Source organism: Lepidochelys olivacea (genome assembly GCF_965140295.1).
Source record: "Lepidochelys olivacea isolate rLepOli2 genome assembly, chromosome: 23".
Taxonomy (NCBI): domain Eukaryota; kingdom Metazoa; phylum Chordata; order Testudines; family Cheloniidae; genus Lepidochelys; species Lepidochelys olivacea.
This window is the reverse complement of record NC_140433.1, coordinates 5,416,575-5,434,136: the sequence shown is the minus strand read 5'-3', so window position 1 is coordinate 5,434,136 and position 17,562 is coordinate 5,416,575. Positions and strand designations below refer to the sequence as shown.

At 51.9% G+C, this 17,562-nt stretch overlaps 1 protein-coding gene across 1 annotated transcript in view; it reads left to right on the top strand.

Annotated features, from left to right (window-relative positions):
- The first annotated feature begins 6,849 nt into the window (after nucleotides 1–6,849).
- PPP5C (protein phosphatase 5 catalytic subunit) overlaps nucleotides 6,850–17,562 on the top strand; it is a 49,867-nt gene continuing 39,154 nt past the window's right edge. Inside the window, exon 1 of the mRNA XM_084612410.1 lies at nucleotides 6,850–7,020. Within this exon, the coding sequence (XP_084468536.1) occupies nucleotides 6,900–7,020 (121 nt within the window). The 5' untranslated portion in view covers nucleotides 6,850–6,899. The remainder of the gene's footprint in view (nucleotides 7,021–17,562) is intronic.

The window sequence follows — 17,562 nt, the reverse complement described above, 5'->3', positions numbered from 1 at the left end:
CTGTGCGGTCTCTGGGTGAATGCCCTCGCTGAGCGTCTGGTGCACTGCGGGGGCGTACCCAGGGGGCCCAGGGGGGAACCTGGAGCTGGCTGCCTTTGCCTGCCAAAGTGCTGCCGGCAGGGGTCAAATCCCTGCTTCTCCCAGAGGGTCCCCGCCCCTTAACATAGAGCCCCCTTGAATGCCATGGGCTCCGGGGCCAAGGCGGTGTCCCAGGGGGCCGGAGATGCACTGGTGCAGTCTTACCCCAGGGGCGAGGGACACGGTGCTGATAGGGGGCACTGCGGGGAGGTGTGGTGAAGGGCCAGCCAAGCAGAGCCCCACCCCACCCCCCGGCTAGGGGTCTGCTGTGCTGGTGGGGCAGGCTCCAGTGCCCCCCGGATCATGGCATGGTGAGGCATAAGATATTGTGCCCATTTCCTGCCCAGCCAGGGCAGTGGGCAAGACCCTTGCCCCGTAGCAGGGCACTGGGCCTGTCTGGGCGTAGGGGAGCGTTGGGCCAGGACATGTGCCAGCCGGGGCCTTTGGCAGCTCCCTGGTCATTGTCCCAACTCAACAGCCTAGGAAGCCACTGAAAACCCCACCATGGGGTTGGTGTATTGGGTTGGAGGTGAGCACAGGACCTCACGGTACTGGGACCTGGGCTGTCGTGCCCCCTGCTGGAGGAGGGCAGAATGACATGCTAACTGAGATCAGGGCCCCGCCGCACCCACAGTGACCGAGATCGGGGCCCCGTCGCGCTGGGCGCTGCCCAGACACGCAGTGACCGAGATCGGGGCCCCGTCGGGCTGGGCGCTGCCCAGACACACGGTGACCGAGATCGGGGCCCCGTCGGGCCGGGCGCTGCCCAGACACGCAGTGACCGAGATCGGGGCCCCGTCGCGCCGGGCGCTGCCCAGACACACGGTGACCGAGATCGGGGCCCCGTCGCGCCGGGCGCTGCCCAGACACACGGTGACCGAGATCGGGGCCCCGTCGGGCCGGGCGCTGCCCAGACACACAGTGACCGAGATCGGGGCCCCGTCGGGCCGGGCGCTGCCCAGACACACGGTGACCGAGATCGGGGCCCCGTCGCGCCGGGCGCTGCCCAGACACACGGTGACCGAGATCGGGGCCCCGTCGGGCCGGGCGCTGCCCAGACACACAGTGACCGAGATCGGGGCACCGGGCGCTGCAAGAGCCAGCTGGAGCCATCCCATCAACCTCTCGGCCACTAGAGGGCATTCGAGCTCTGCACGGGGGCAGGTGGGGTCCGGGGGGGTCCTGGTCCCGGTCCCGGCACCTGCTCAGCAGGTCCCTAGGAGCTATGTCTGCAGGGCGGAGCGGGGCTTGCCCCAGAGTCCCGGTGCTGAACCGAGTGACAGGCACCCCCTGCTGAATCACCCCCAGAACTGCATTGGGAGAGTGAGAGGAGAGCGCCGGCTACTGACCCCCAGCCCCGCTCCTTGCAGCACAGCGCCCCCTAGTGCTGCAGTGGGGCATTGGCGCCAGCAAGGGGAGCGCGCCCCCTGCTGGTTCAGCTACAAAGCATTCCTTGGGCTTTCCCATAACACTGGCCTAGTTGCCATGTGGTGCCAGCCCACCCCCCCCCCCAGACCCCACCCCTCCCCACCCAGATACACACAGGGACCCCACCCAGACCTCCCCCCCAGATACACACAGGGACACACACACCCAGACCCCTCCCCACCCAGATACACACAGGGACCCCACCCAGACCTCCCCCCCAGATACACACAGGGACACACACACCCAGACCCCACCACACCCCCCCAGATACACACAGGGACCCCCCCCCAGACCTCCCCCCCCAGATACACACAGGGACACACACACCCAGACCCCCCCACACCCAGATACACACAGGGACCCCACCCAGACCTCCCCCCAAATACACACAGGGACACACACACACAGACGCCCCCCACACCCAGATACACACAGGAACCCCACCCAGACCTCCCCCCCAGATACACACAGGGACACACACACCCAGACCCCCCCACACACACCCAGATACACACAGGAACCCCACCCAGACCTCCCCCCCAGATACACACAGGAACACACTCACCCAGACCCCCCCACACATACAGGGACACCCACCCACCCAGATACACACAGGGACCCTCCCGACCCCCTCCCACACCCAGATAAACACAGGGACACCCCCCCCACACACACCCAGATACACACAGGGACATACACACAGACACCCCCCCACCGACACACACAGACCCCAGATGTCTAGTGACACACACACAGATACACAAAGACACAGCGACACAGATGTCTAGTGAGCCGCACAGAGATACACACAGACACAGTGATACAGACAGAGCTACACAGATCTCTAGACACAAATACAGAGATACGCACACAGAGATACACACAGATCTCTAGACACACAGAGATACACACAGATAGGGATACACACAGACAGGGCTACAAAAATATCTAGATCTACACACTAAGATACACACAGACATGGATATCTCGACACACATGGATACACACACACACACACAGAGCTATACAGATATCTAGGGATGCGTCCTCGCCCCCCCAGCCAGTGCCCAAGAGCTGCTCTGGGAGGGTGCACGTGAAGGTGCAAGTCAGTCACATTTTGTTTAGCCACATCACTACAGACACCTGACGTGGTCTGTTGTAGACACATACCCATGGTCACATACATGTGCTCTGCCACACATGCTCACGCACCCATGCTCTATAACGCACAATCACACACGCTCGATCACGCTCCAGCTGTATCTCACACCCACAATCACACTCCATCACACAGACACACAAACTGTCACACACAATCACACCCATGCTCTCTCACGCACACACGCACACGCTCGATCACGCTCCTGCTGTATCTCACACCCACAATCACACTCCATCGCACAGACACACAAACTGTCACACGCAATCACACCCACACGCTCTCACACACAAGCACACGCTTGATCACACATCTGGTGTATCACACACATACAAGATCAGACTCCATCACATAGACACACAAACTGTCACACACAATCACACCCATGCTCTCTCACGCACAAGCACACACGCACACGCTCGATCACGCTCCAGCTGTATCTCACACACACAATCACACTCCATCACATACACACACAAACTGTCACACACAATCACACCCATGCTCTTTCACGCACAGTCACACACGCACACACTCGATCACGCTCCTGCTGTATCTCACACCCACAATCACACTCCATCGCACAGACACACAAACTGTCACATGCAATCACACCCACACGCTCTCACACACAAGCACACGCTCGATCACGCGCCTGCTGTATCTCACACCCACAATCACACTCCATCGCACAGACACACAAACTCTCACACGCAATCACATGCTCTTTCATGCACAATCCCGCGCACACTCTCACACACACACGATCACATTCACACTCCATCATGCCCATGCTCACACTATGACAGATACACATGCTCTTATCACGCGCAGTCACATATGCCTTATCACACACATGTGCCACTGGTCATGCCCCCACCCCACGCCCAGCGCAGCCAGCACCCCCTGGGCCCAGCTGTGCCCTGCCCACCCCGGGCACAGACGCCCTCTGGCGGAAGTGGCTTCTACTGGACCCTAAGGAAACCCTGAGCCCTGGCTGGCGGACACTTAGCGGCACCTAGTGTTCACATCCAGCAACAGCTGCTGAAAATGCCTCTCCTCCCGCCCCACATCTCTCTCCCTGTACCACTTCTTCCCTTTCACCCCCTTAGCGCTGGCTTCTCCAAGTGGGTTCGTACAAACACACCTGTCCCCAGGCCCTGGTTCTGGGCCGTGCCAGAATGCTGTGGGGCCAGGACAGGCGGGACACCACGCTGACATCCCGTCACAGGGCAGAGGTGCCCGCCTGGCCCGGGGTGGGGGCGTTGTGTTGAGGATACTGGGGACAACGATGGGGCCCCTGGGCAGAGTAGAGCCCGCACGGTCTGCAGAGGAGTCTGTGGGCAGCATCAGGAAAGCACAGGGCAGTGGTGCGAGCACCCGAACTCCTGGGTTCCAATCACAGCTCTGAGACAGACTCATGCTAGGTCCCACCCCTGCCAAGGCCCAGCGCCCCATTCCCTGTTACCCAGAATCCCCTGGGACCCTGCCCAGCCCCTGTGCCCCGTTCCCTGTTACCCAGAATCCCCTGGTGTTCTGCCCGTCCCCAGCGCCCCATTCCCGATTACCCAGAAACCCCTGGGGCCCTGCCCAGCCCCTGCACCCCATTCCCTGTTACCCAGAATCCCTCGGGGCCCTGCCCATCCCCAGTGCCCATCTCCCATTCCCCAGGAACTTATGCATCCTCAGTGCCCCATTCCTGGTTACCCAGAATCTCCTGGTGTTCTGCTTATTCCCAGGGCCCCATTACCCAGAATCCTCCGGAGCCCTGCCCAGCCCCTGTGCCCCATTCCCTGTTATCCAGAATCCCCTGGGGCCCTGCCTGTCCCCAGTGCCCCATTCCCAGTTACCCAGAATCCCCCGGGGCCCTGCCCAGCCCCAGCACTGAATTCTCTTTCTCTGGGGTTGAGGCCAGAGCCAGAGTCACTATCCCAGAGCCAGATCAACGGGTCGAACCAGAGGGCAGGAACTGGAGCGAGCAGGGTAACAGGCAACGACGGGTTCAAGGCAGGGGCAGGACAGAGGCCAGGCTGGACGCAAGGCCGGGGCAGGAGCAACCCGGTCACACAGGAGCAGGCACAGGGGTGGGCAGGAGCACTGAGAAGCCACCAAGAGGCTGCTGCGGCTACTGGCTTAAGAGCCAGCCTGCTGGCCGCTTGTGGCCAGTCGGGTGGTGTGGCCAATCAGGCAGGAAGAGAAAGACGTGAGAATGATCTTCAACAGAGACCACTCCCTGTGCTTTCTGATAGTGCAGCATTCCAACTCGGGAACCTGTTCCACACTGAGTACCTCCCCTTCACTTGCTGTTCATTTTCCAAATGGTAGCCAATTTGCGGTTTCCATTCAATGTGGCACACATCATTTTCAGATTCGGTATGTTCGCACTGTGAAAGAAACCATGCTTATCAGCTTCTCCCCAGAAATGCTTTGTGTTCCCTTAACAGCAATGTAGCTGGGAATCTGGCCCCGTCTACACTAGAAATGTATCTCGGACTAGCTATGTCTCTCGTGGGGTGAAAAATCCACACTCAAGAGATGCAGCTATGCCAACCGAACCCCCTGGAGCAGGCAGCACTACATTGACAGAAGAATTCTTCCATCAACCTAGCTACCACCTCTCGGGGAGATGGATTATCTATGCTGATTGGGAGAACATTGGTGTAGGTAGTGTCTACACTGAAGGGCTACCATGACACAGCTGTACCAGGAGTGGTGGAAACTTCCTAAAAGTGAGGGGCCACCGGTGCCCGAACTGTGGCCTCACCCCCTGCACTGCCCCTTCTCCCAAGGCCCCACCCCTTCTCCCTGAGCCCCACCCTCATGCCGCCCGTTCCCCCAAAGCCCTGCCCCCTGCTTGCTCCTCTCCACTCCGTCCCCCTCTTCGCTTTCCCTTTATACTGACACTGCATCGACCTCTCGTTACATCACCCGTGGAGTTATTAAGTCGGCGTGGTGGGGTAGTAACATCGGAGGGAGCAAAATTTTAGTATAGACACTTCCATAGTTAGGTCATTGACCTAACTCTGTGGTGTAGACCAGACCTCTGTAAATCCTGCTACCCTCAAATGAGCATAAAGGACCCTTGCTCTGTGCACTGTTTTCAGGATGCATGAGCCACAGAGAAGCTATTAAGAGCAGCTGCCAGACCTGCTTACCCTGCACCCATTGCACAGACCCTGCATCTCTCTCTTGAGTCCCCACACAACATGACCGTGGCTAACCACCAGCTCCCTAGATGGTTCCCAAATGACCCAAGCTGCTGAAAACGCTGCCCTTGGAGAACTTCCTGGGGAGGTGGGTAAAGATGCATGTTTATTCTGGTTTCAGAGTAGCAGCCGTGTTAGTCTGTATTCGCGAAAAGAAAAGGAGGACTTGTGGCACCTTAGAGACTAACCAATTTATTTGAGCATGAGCTTTCGTGAGCTACAGCTCACTTCATCATGCTGAGCACCCAACAATTGGGTCTAGATGATCATGGAAAGAGCCTAACGTCTGCGGCTAGGTGACCTCCCAGAGGCCCAGGGGCAGCTCCAGTGATATCTAGCAGCGTGGCCTAGCATGGCCTGGAGCCACACGTCCTCACCGCAGCTCTCAGGTTGGGGGGCTCATTGCGGGGACGACAGCCCCAAGCCCCCACGCTGCGTCGGCTCAGAGCCCAGGGCACTCATCAAAGCCAGGTGCTTTGGGATGGGGCCGCTCGCCGGATCTCTCTGCATCTGCTGAGGTCCCGTGGCCCCATGGCCACGCGCCCCAGGGCAGGACTCTGGGAGCGTGGGCACCCCACATGTGGGCCCAGAGATTCTCCCTTGGTGCCGCCCAGTCATAACCATGGCAGGTCCTGGCCTAGTCCCCCAATGCTGCCCAATCCCGTGCCTCCACCTTGATGCCATCCAATCACGTGCCCCCATGATGCCATCCAATCCCGCCTCCTCCCCTCAGACCAGGTGATGCCCAATCAGGTCCCACCGGGCACTGCCCAATGAAGCCTCGGGGCATGGCCACTCTAGCCCCCCTTCCCCGGACTCTATGATGCGCAGTCGCCCTTCCCTCGCTCCCCCGCCTCTCTATGGCTGAGCCCCGAGCCCCGCCCCCTCGCTGCCAGAGGGGCCCGGCGCCTCAGCGCGCGTGCGCGCGTTTGCGACCTCCTCGCGACCCCTCCCCCTTGCTGTTTGCGGCAGCGCTCGGCGGGGCGGTTGGGTGCGCGCGGTTGCTAGGGTCGCTTTACGGCCCGGCGATGGCGGAGGGCGAGCGGACGGAGCAGAGCGGCGGCCTCGGGCGGCCCCCCCTGGTGGGGGAGGCGGGGGCGCTGGAGAGGGCGGAGGCCCTCAAGAGCCAGGCCAACGAGTACTTCAAAGGTAGCGGGGGGGGGGCGGCCAGATATGGAGCCAAAGGGGGAAGCCGGGCGGGGCGGCCAGATATGGAGCCGCGGGGGGAAGTAGGGGGGAAAGCGCTGCGAGATATGGAGCTGCTGGGGGGAGGGGCTGCCAGATATGGAGCTGCTGGGGGAAGTGGAGGGGGGAGGGGCTGCGAGATATGGAGCTAGTGGGGGAAATCGAGGGGGGAGGGGCTGCGAGATATGGAGCCTGAAGGGGATTCGGGGGGGGGGGGAAGGAGCTGCCAGATGGGGAGCCATAGTGGGCTGGCACACAGGGGGCTGTTGTAGGGAGGGGGTAGGGAAGGGGCAGCTAGATGGGGAACCAGGGGGCGAGTGTGGGAGGGATGATGGTGTGAGGGTCCTGCCAGCGGGGAGGGGCTACCAGAGAGTGAGTCCTAGGTGGGGAGCAGAGACGGTGGTAGGGCGCCAGAGGCAGCCTAGTCTAGTGGCTAGAGCAGGGGAGTGGGAGTGGGGGCTCCTGCCTTCTAGTCATGGATTCCAAGGCCAGCAGGGACCAGGTCATCTAGTCTGATCTCTCGTAGAGCACAGGCCAGAGAACTGCCCCAAATAATTCCCAGAACAGATCTCTTAGAAACGTGGTATTGGCCGCTGTCAGAAGACAGGCTACTGGCCTAGATGGACCTTTGGTCTGACCCCGTGTGGCCATTCTTACCTAAACCCATCCCATTTTGATTTAAACATGGTTGGTGACGGAGAATCCACCATGACCCATGGTAACTTGTTCCAAAGGTGGGTTACTCTCACCGTTAAAAATGTATGCCTTATGTGGGATGGATGGACGTGGGAGGGTTATGGGGTCTAGTCATTAGAGCAGGGGACTGACTCCTGGTTTGTGTTCCTGGCTCTGCCAGTGACGTGTGTGGTGAGCAACCCGGTCACACAGGAGCAGGCACAGGGGTGGGAGCTGCTCAGGGATGCGTCCTGCTTAGAGTCTCGGTTTCCCTATCTGTAAAATGGAGATAATGGTATTGATCTGTTCTGTATAGTGTGCTGAGAACTACTGCTGAAAAGTGCTGGAGAAGAGCTCAGGATTATCACCATCGCTATTATTTGTTACGTTCAGGGCAAAGGCCTCATGCCAGCAGTGGAAGCACGCTGCCCTACACACTCAGCTCCGTTTGCAGGGGTGCCAACAGAAGGGCCTTATGGTTTCAGAGTGAATGCTTTCCCCTTCTGTTGCTCTTTATCCACGATCTCCAAGCAGTTTGCAAGGATTTGTTAATTTGCCACTACATCCCCCTGGGCATCCTAATTTCACAGCTGGGGAAACTGAATCATAGGGCAGGGGAGGTGACTTGTTCAGGGTCACCCAGGCAGTCTGTAGCAGAGCTGAGAGTAGAACCCAGGAGTTCTGGCTCCAAGTTCCCTTTTCTAGCTGCTGAGGCCTGCTCTACACGTGAAAGTTTTATGGGTTTAATTATTGTGACTCAGGAAGTGATTTTTTTTAAACTGAAATAGTTACACCAGTACAAGCCCTAATGTAGAGGCAGTTACACGGGGATCACTTAGGGTAATAAACTATACTGGTCTAAGCACATTTATACTGCTGCGTGTCCACACAATAGGGTTGTACTGCTGTAACTGTGCTGGTACACTTACTGATTCAGTTTGAGGTATAGATGTTCCCTGATGCCCATCACTGGAGTATTAAATCAGAGTAAGAGAGGCTGAGCTAGCAAAGGGCCTCAGGATGTGTGGGGGTGAGGGGGAGAAGGTGTTCAGTTGAAGTGACTAGCATAATCTGATCTGTTAATGGGGTTAGTGTTAGAGGAGACGGTGATGTGTCAGGGGGTTTGTCTACATATGGTGCTATTCTGGAATAACTCCATGGCTGAATCAGTTTAAAATAAAACCAGTGAAAAACCCATGTGTGGATACTCTTATTTCCATTTAAACCAGGCTTACTTCAGTTGATCTTAAATTGGTTAAGAATCAGTTTAAATTAACCAGAAGTAAGCCCCTCTTAAATCAAACATCCACACGGCAGCATGCACTGGTTTAACTAAATTGGCTTAAAATCCGATATAAATTAAACCAGTGCAACATTTTTGTATAGATAAATCCTTATTCCAGAATAAGACCATCCACACGCACCGTTATTCTGGAGTAGCTATTCTGTTTTAAATTCATGTCCTACCTTATTCCGAAGTATCTTGTGTAGACAGGTTCTTATTCTGGAATAAGAGTTCCTTTTTCCAAATTAAGCCAAACCAGAGCAAGGCCCTCTTGTTCTTGGATAAGTGTGTGCACACATGGAGTTATTCCTGAATGGATGTTCTGCTTTAAATTCACACCCTACCTAATTCCAGAGTGACTTTCATGTGTAGACAAGTCCTGAGGTGAGGGAAGGACTGTCTGATGCAACAGAGGGCATATTCCCTCAGGGGAGGATTTGTGGAGCCGAGCTTAATAGTGAGATGAAATAAATGATTGGAGCAAGCGATTGGCAGGAGAGGGAAGACATTGCGGATGGGCATCGCAAATAGGGCAGTGGTTCCCATAGGTTCCCACCTTGTGGCTAGCTTCTGAATGCTTCAGCAGCAGCCTGGCCTGTTTCTTTGGCATAAACAGGGAGAGACTGCCAGCCGGGAGCCACCTGAAGAAATACTTTAACTGGATTGTTGCTTTGCTTAACTTCCCTCCTTCCATATTATGAGGGGTTAATGTCCGGTCCGAGAGCAAACATGGCTCTCTTGGAAGAGGCCATGTGTGCGAGCTCGTTAAGGCCGCTTGTTCTTAGGCCTGAATTTCTGTCCATGGAAGTGTCTGGCTGGGCCTTGTCCTAAAGAGACCCCATCTCCCCAGGTTTGAGAGCTTTCCACCAGGAGATAGCCTCCTTTCTTCCTTGCTCTTTGTCAATCATTTCTTTATTACTTTAACCCTCCTCTCTGCAGGCAGCCCTTCAGGGGAGGCTGGAAGTCATGTCCCCAACCCCAGGTACCACTCTTACCTCTAGATATGATCCCTCCGGGACAGGATGGAGGACTATGAGGAAGTCTGCACTTCCTGTCCTGGGACTTAAACAAACCCTGTCACCGACTCTAGGACGTGCCAAACTGGATTAGACCTGATGGGGGATAGTTCCAGTTTCCCATCTTTACCCAGTGCTCAGCACCAGAGGAAGGTGCAATGGTGGAATTACCTGATCAGAGCCGAAGGTTCTTCCCCATCAGTCAGTGATTGGCTCTTGCTGATAGCACTTCTAAAAATGCATTGACTTGTGTCTAATCAAAGTAAGGAGAGCAGAAATAGGGAAGTATATCTATCTAGAAGGTGTCACCTGGCTTAGCGTCTGGTGAGATCACGTGATCAGGTAACTCTTTACTAGCGTTGAAGCCCCTGTACTGCGCACACAAAGTTCCACGCGGTGTGACTGGCCCCCTTGAGTTCCATGGAGTTGCTCTAATCGTTGAAGTTAAACATCTGTAGAGGAAGGATGGCCCAGTGATCATGACACTCTAGTTTAGGACTGTAGAGATGCAGGCCTACTTCCCTGCGCTGCCACAGACTTCCTGTGTAACCTTGGAAAGTCACTATGCCTCTCTGGGCCAGTGGGGATAACAGCACTTCTGTGCCTCATTGGGGTGTGGTGGGAGTATGTACGCTAAGGAGGGAAGCGCTTTGAGATCTAGGGATAAAAAGTGCTGTGCAAGAGAGAGGTATTATAGAATCCTAGAATATTAGGATTGGAAGAGACCGCAGGAGTCCAACCCCCTGCTCAAAGCAGGACCAACCCCAACTAAATCATCCCAGCCAGGGCTTTGTCAAGCCAGGCCTTAAAAACTTCGGAGGTTGGAGATTCCACCACTTCCGTAGGTAACCCATTCCAGTGCTTCACCACCCTCCTAGTGAAATAGTGTTTCCTAATATCCAACGTGGACCTCCTCCACTGCAACTTGAGACTATTGCTCCTCGTTCTGTCATCTGCCACCACTTAGCACAGGCTTGCGCCATCCCCTTTGGAGCCCCCCTTCAGGTAGTTGAAGGCTGCTATCAAATCCCCCCTCACTCTTCTGCAGACTAAATCACCCCAGTTCCCTCAGCCTCTCCTCATAAATTGTGTGCCCCAGCCCCCTAATCATTTTCATTGCCCTCTGCTGGACTCTCTCCAATTTGTCCACATCCCTTCTGTAGTGGGGGGAACAAAACTGGACACAATACTCCAGGTGTGGCCTCCCCAGTGCTGAATAGGGGGAATAATCACTTCCCTCCATCTGTTGGCAATGCTACTACTAATATAGCCCAATATGCCGTTGACCTTGGCAACAAGGGCACACTGCTGACTCATATCCAGCTTCTCATCCACTGTAATCCCCAGGTCCTTTTCTGCAGAACTGCTGCTTAGCCAGTCGGTCCCCAGCCTGTAGCGGTGCCTGGGATTCTTCCTAAGTTCAGGACTCTGCACTTGTCCTTGTTGAACCTCATCCTATTTCTTTTGGCCCAATCCTCCAATTTGTCTCAGTCACTCTGGACCCTATTCCTACCCTCCAGCTTACCTACCTCTCTCCCATCTTAGTGTCATCTGCAAACTTGCTGAGGGTGCAATACATCCCATCATCCAAGATTAATAAAGATGTTGAACAAAACCGGCCCCAGGACCGACCCCTGGGGCACTCCTCTTCATACCAGCTGCCAGCTAGACATCGAGCCAATGATCACTACCCATTGAGCCCGACAATCTAGCCAGCTTTCTATCCACCTTATAGTCCATTCATCCAATCCATACTTCTTTAACTTGCTGGCAAGAATACTGTAGGAGACCATATCAAAAGCTTTGCTAAAGTCAAGATATATATATATATATATATATATATATATATATATATATATATATATTATATATAAGTCAAGCTATATCACAAATGCTGAGAAGATCAGAGCCCTAGCCTTCCAAGTGACGGCTGTATTGTCTAGTGTTTCAAGTACTGTTTTGGGCGGGGGGGGGGAATAATTCATTTTATGTTTAAAATGTAATGAGGTAATTTATTTTTAGTCCTGAAGGGATATAGCATCTTATCCAGGTTCCTATTTTTGGTTTGATAAAACTTCCAGTTTGTGACTTGCAATGAATCAGCCACTAGGGGGCTTCCTTCACAGCCCTTTAAAATATACGGTATTAATTTCTGGGGGCGTCAGTGCTAAGAGGGTGTCAATAAGATTGCAGTGATTTCAGAGAAAAGCAAACAAATGGTCAAGGGCTGAAGGGAACGGATTTATAGGGAAAGGCCAAGAGAGAGAAACTTGCCTAGTTTGGCCAAATGACGACAGGTGGGGGGCGATACATAATGACCTAGTCGCATCAGTTGCAGAGAACGTTACTACAATACAAGGGGATGAAGCAAAGCAAGGGGTGAATATCAGGGAGAAGTTTCCTGGATCTCAACCCCAGGAAGGCTAGGAAATTATATCAGGACTGGACAAAGCCCTGGGGGAATCACCGTAGTGAAGGGACAGTCTGGGCCGGAGCTCTGTGCTGGATTCAGTGGGATCTAGCAGCTTGTGCCCTTCCCTGATTTCAGTGACTTCTATGTTGATCAGTGACCTCATTTAAAAGGTGATGGGTGTGGAGGCGGGGGATCTGTCCATGCTGGATTGCTCCATGTAGAACATGGTGCCAGCCAGTGAGCGAATGTTCCAAATACAGCAGCTGCTGTGTCCTGTGGGAAAGCAGCAGTCAGCCAGGGCTCTATTGGGGGAGAAGGAGCTGGGTGCCTAGTCCTCAGCAAGGGGGACAATCTCCAGGCTTTGAGTCCAACTCTGGGCTGTCCAGGCTCTGCAGAGTATTTTGGGGGGCCTGTTCAGTGACTTCAGCCTGATCTCTCTGGGCCGAAGCGGTCAGCATGTGAGGGGCTCTTTTTGTTGTCAGTTGGTGAACATGTGAGTTTTCTCCATAGGCTGTCCCAGCCCTGCGTAGATAATTGATTCAGCAGACCTCAACAGTGGTACCCTGAAAGACCGCAGGCTCGTGTCAGTGGCAGAAAGACTCGGCTAAGTTTATTGTCTTAAAGCATGTTATCAGCATCCCATACGCTGCACGGGTGCACTGCATGTATGCTTGTGACAAGGTACCAGCACATTCAACGTCAAGTCATCCCTTAAGCCAGTACAAAGAATCAAGGGGTGGTACCTCGATCTTTGTGATGAAACAAACAACTTCTTACATACCACCTTCCATTCTTCCTCACATCAGTTTGTTACCTCCCCTTGTACATTGCTGCTGATGCCTCGGACAAAACATCCCTATTCATCACTTCTGTCAAACCATCTTATCTTGTGCTCGGTTGGGGCGGACCTGAGTGAGTCTTCACTTCTGGGATGTGTGTACATGAACATCCAGTGCCTAGTTCTTAGGAGTGCCTGTGTCTTAGCCACGCTAGCTGTGCCTTTGCCAAGTTCATGTGCCAAATGGTGAACTTGTAAGCAAGTGTCTCTGTGATGACAGGGCCTGACTTTGGCTCCTAGCATGGCCTGGCTTTGCTGACTGTGGTTCATGCCTTAGGTCTTGCCCCAGGCCCCATGCTCCAGGCTCTCTCTATTACATTCCCCTGCTTTTTGTCTTTCTATGGGGAGGATGTGTACTCGTCATCCCAGAAAAGCATAATGCGTGGACTGAAGATGAGCCAGTGGGCTAAACACTGTTATATGGCTATACCTTACGTTCCCATCCACATATTCATGTCCCATCTGTCCTTTGGTCTGCACATTCCCACATACAACTGGTAGACAGATTTTTCGTTTCCAATTTTTTCTTAGTCCCTTATGGTGGGCCTGGGAATGTTAGGTCTGGGACTTTGATTGAAGGCTGTAGTTTTATGATTGAGCTTTGGGAGATGCTTCCATGTACAGAAACTCCTCACTTAAAGTCAGGTTTCAAAGTAGTAGCCGTATTAGTCTGTATCTGCATATATAAAATCTCCCCACTGTATTTTCTACTGCTTGCATCTGATGAAGTGAGCTGTAGCTCATGAAAGCTTATGCTCAAATAAATTGGTTAGTCTCTAAGGTGCCACAAGTCCTCCTTTTCTTTTTTCACTTAAAGTCGTCCCGGTTAAGGTTGTTTCCTTGTTAAGTTGCTGATCAATTAGGGAACATGCTCGTTCAAAGTTGTGCAATGCTCCCTTCTAACTTGTTTGGCAGCCACCTGCTTTGTCCACTGCTTGCAGGAAGAGCAGCCCGGTGGAGCTAACTGGTGCGGGGCTTGGAACTAGGGTGGACCAGCAGCCCCTGTAGCAGCTCCCCCTATCAGCTCCCCGCTCCCTAAGTTTCCTGTGCAGCTGCTGCCCAACAGGCTATCAATTGCCAGAAATTCAGCTGTCCCTCCCCCACTGTCATGTGCTGCTCCTGCCCTCTGCCTTGGAGCTGCTCCCTGAGCCTCCTGTTGCTGTGCAGCCTCCTGCTTGCTGTGCGGGGGGTGAGGGGGGCACAGGGGAGGAAGAGGGGGCTAATGTCAGGGTGTCTCCCTACCCCCTGCTCCTGCACCCCGCTTACCCCATCTGCCATAGAGCAGGGGGACACATGATGGATGCAGCAGCTGAGGTGGGTCTCAGCTTGCTGATCTAATTAACAAGGCAGTGTACTTAAGACAGGGATCAACATAGTTAAAGGGGAAATGCACATCTCTCTCACACACACGCACTGTGTGTGTCTCTGTCTGCTATGCTATCTCCCCTCCCTTCATTCCTTCTACCTTGTAGAGTGCCAGGCTACATTAACACCGAGTTAACCCTTGAGGGCTAGTTCACCATTTTGCAGTAAGGCATTCCCTGGGAAATATCCCACCCTCTGACTTCACCAGCTCAACCAAGCTTCACAATCATCACTGCTGTGTACCAGTATTAAATTGTTTGTTTAAAACTTATACTGTGTGTGTGTGTGTGTGTAATATAATATAGTCTTTTGTCTGGTGAAAAAAATTTCCCTGGAACCTCCTCCTTCCCCCCTCGCATTTACATTAATTCTTATGGGGAAATTGGATTCGCTTAACATCGTTTCACTTAAAGTCGCATTTTTCAGGAACATAACTACAACGTTAAGTGAGGAGTTCCTGTACCTAAAAAAATAGTTTATATATAAATAATATATGCGTAATTTATGTGTGATATAAGTAACACCTTAGAGACTAACCAATTTATTCTCGAAGGTGCCACAAGTCCTCCTTTTCTTTTTGCGAATACAGACTAACACGGCTGTTGCTCTGAAATAAGTAACACCGCATATAATGCTCATAGTTGATTATAAAATAACATATTGAATAACATAAGGATACCTAGTAATCCTCCATGGTTGTGTGATTATAAGTATCTAACCCTCATCCATTACCATGACTTTAATAGCCAAGCCAAGCCAATCCTTTTCCAATCTGCTGCTGTAATTTTGCCTTTTTCATTTGGTAACGGATACAATAGCACAGTCCAATTAGGGCAATTAGTGCTACTGCCTGCACAATCATAAGATTTAGGCCGTGTTCTGACTATAGGATGTGAAGGGACGTGGCAGGGCCCACCAAGGTGTTTCCACCTCCTCTTGTACCCTATCTCCTCTAATTGTTGTTGAATTAGATTAGCTATGGGTACCAAAGCTTCCTTGGTTTGTGCTTCTGAGTCCTGTATATTTAAATGTAATTGCATAGTGGTGGGAAATAACCTGGTTGCTAGATCATTTATGTTATTGGGAAGAGTGATGAGTTCAGTGATGGTGTTCATGCCACTGGTTGGCCAGAAAGAATGAATTCCGATTTGGATTGTGTTTGTGACCTTTACGCAGAATCCAGGACAGGTTTGTTCATACATTGTGAAATTAGACTCCCAATGCACAAACCAAATCCTTGACCAATTCTTTCTGTGCCAGTTAAGGCCAGCCATTTTTTGTACTGTTAATGTCAATAGTCGTGTAGCATTCACACAGCTACCTCCAGCTTTGTGCAGCCAGCCTGGTTGATTTCAGAATCTATTTCTGTCACCAGGTGCACACCTGGGTGGATAAAAATCAATTATTTAAAAAAATAAAAAAATCAGATTTTTTTTATTTAAATTGGATTTTTTTTGATAAAATGCTTTTTGAGGAAAAAACCTATCTAAAAATAGTTTTAATTAAGATATATTATAGCCCAAAGATGTCTCATCATGGAATAGGGATTATAAATTCTAATTCTGTAGCATGAGACAATATATTCATGTAATGTTTAAGAAAAGTTTTGTATATGAGTTCCAATAGTTCATGGATTAGGGACCCAATCTTCTGGGGTTTCAGGGGCTTCTGTATAGATTATTTAGATTAATCTTTCTATCTACCCAATGGGACTCAGTGCTCCGTCTAGAACAGTGTTACTCAAAGTGGTGGTTCGCGGACTGGTGCTGGTCTGCGAGCCATCGGCTGCTGGTCTGCGCGCACATTGGAAAAAAAAAATTGCCAGTCCTCCACATCAGATATCTTCTAGATCAGTGCTTCTCAAGCTACCATCAGAGATGCTTAGTTTTGCTGTTCTCAAACTGTGGGGTTGCGTCTCCACAGATAACATGCTTGTTAACAGCAAAAATGATATAAAATAAATAATATAGAGGTGAGAAATAACAGACCTCAACCCTATTGTCTCTCTGCAGATTTATGTACACAGAGTCAATCCTTTACCTCTCTCTAAAAGTGCAAAGTTTCAAAAAGTTCAATGGATAGAAGATTGTTGGGGGCGGAATAGATCTGGACAAGGAGAAGAAGTCTGGAGATAAATGTGAGAAGGGAGGGACAGGCAGTAGAAACGAAAATGAAACTGTTTGAGCAGCATAATCCAGAAGTCTTGAGGTCTTTCTGAGTGTAGCCTTCATTGATTTGAGATCTACCATACCATTCTCTCACTAGAAGGGAAAACCTATAATGGCAGCAGGCCGTAAAAGAGACCCAGTCTGGGAATATTTTAATGAAGTTCCTGTCTGTGAAGAATATGTATTAAGGTTATAACAACCAACGAGAATGCACTTGTATGTAGAAATGCATGATTAAATTGAGTCTTTCTGACTGGTGATTTAAATCATAATTTAAATCAGTTTGATTTAAATCAAATCCACCCTGGCACACTACGATAGGATTGCACATAAGTGTTGTTTAGTAAGGTTCCTACACTGTTCGCGTAAGGTACCTTTACTGGAGCGTGGGTCCACCTTGGAATAGCCATCATAATTTGAATATTTTTACTCTTCTTACGACTGTCTAGGAATCTACCCGATCAGATTTAGCAAATTGTAAGAAATCTGGGGTAATATTCTTTTTCTTGTTCCTGTATCTGTTTTATAAAAGCTGTGCCATTTAATAAGCGGGGCCATTTTTGTAGCCTTATATGTAACAACCCATGTTTGATTATTTCAATTACACTGTCTCCATAGGTTACCCAAGCCACTGCCAATGAAACATAATTATTTTCCAAACTATTGATCATTTACTCCTGGGGGAATTTTGCGTCACTGCATGCATGCAGAATTCATGGTCCTGAAGATTTCTTTGCTTCCCCGCA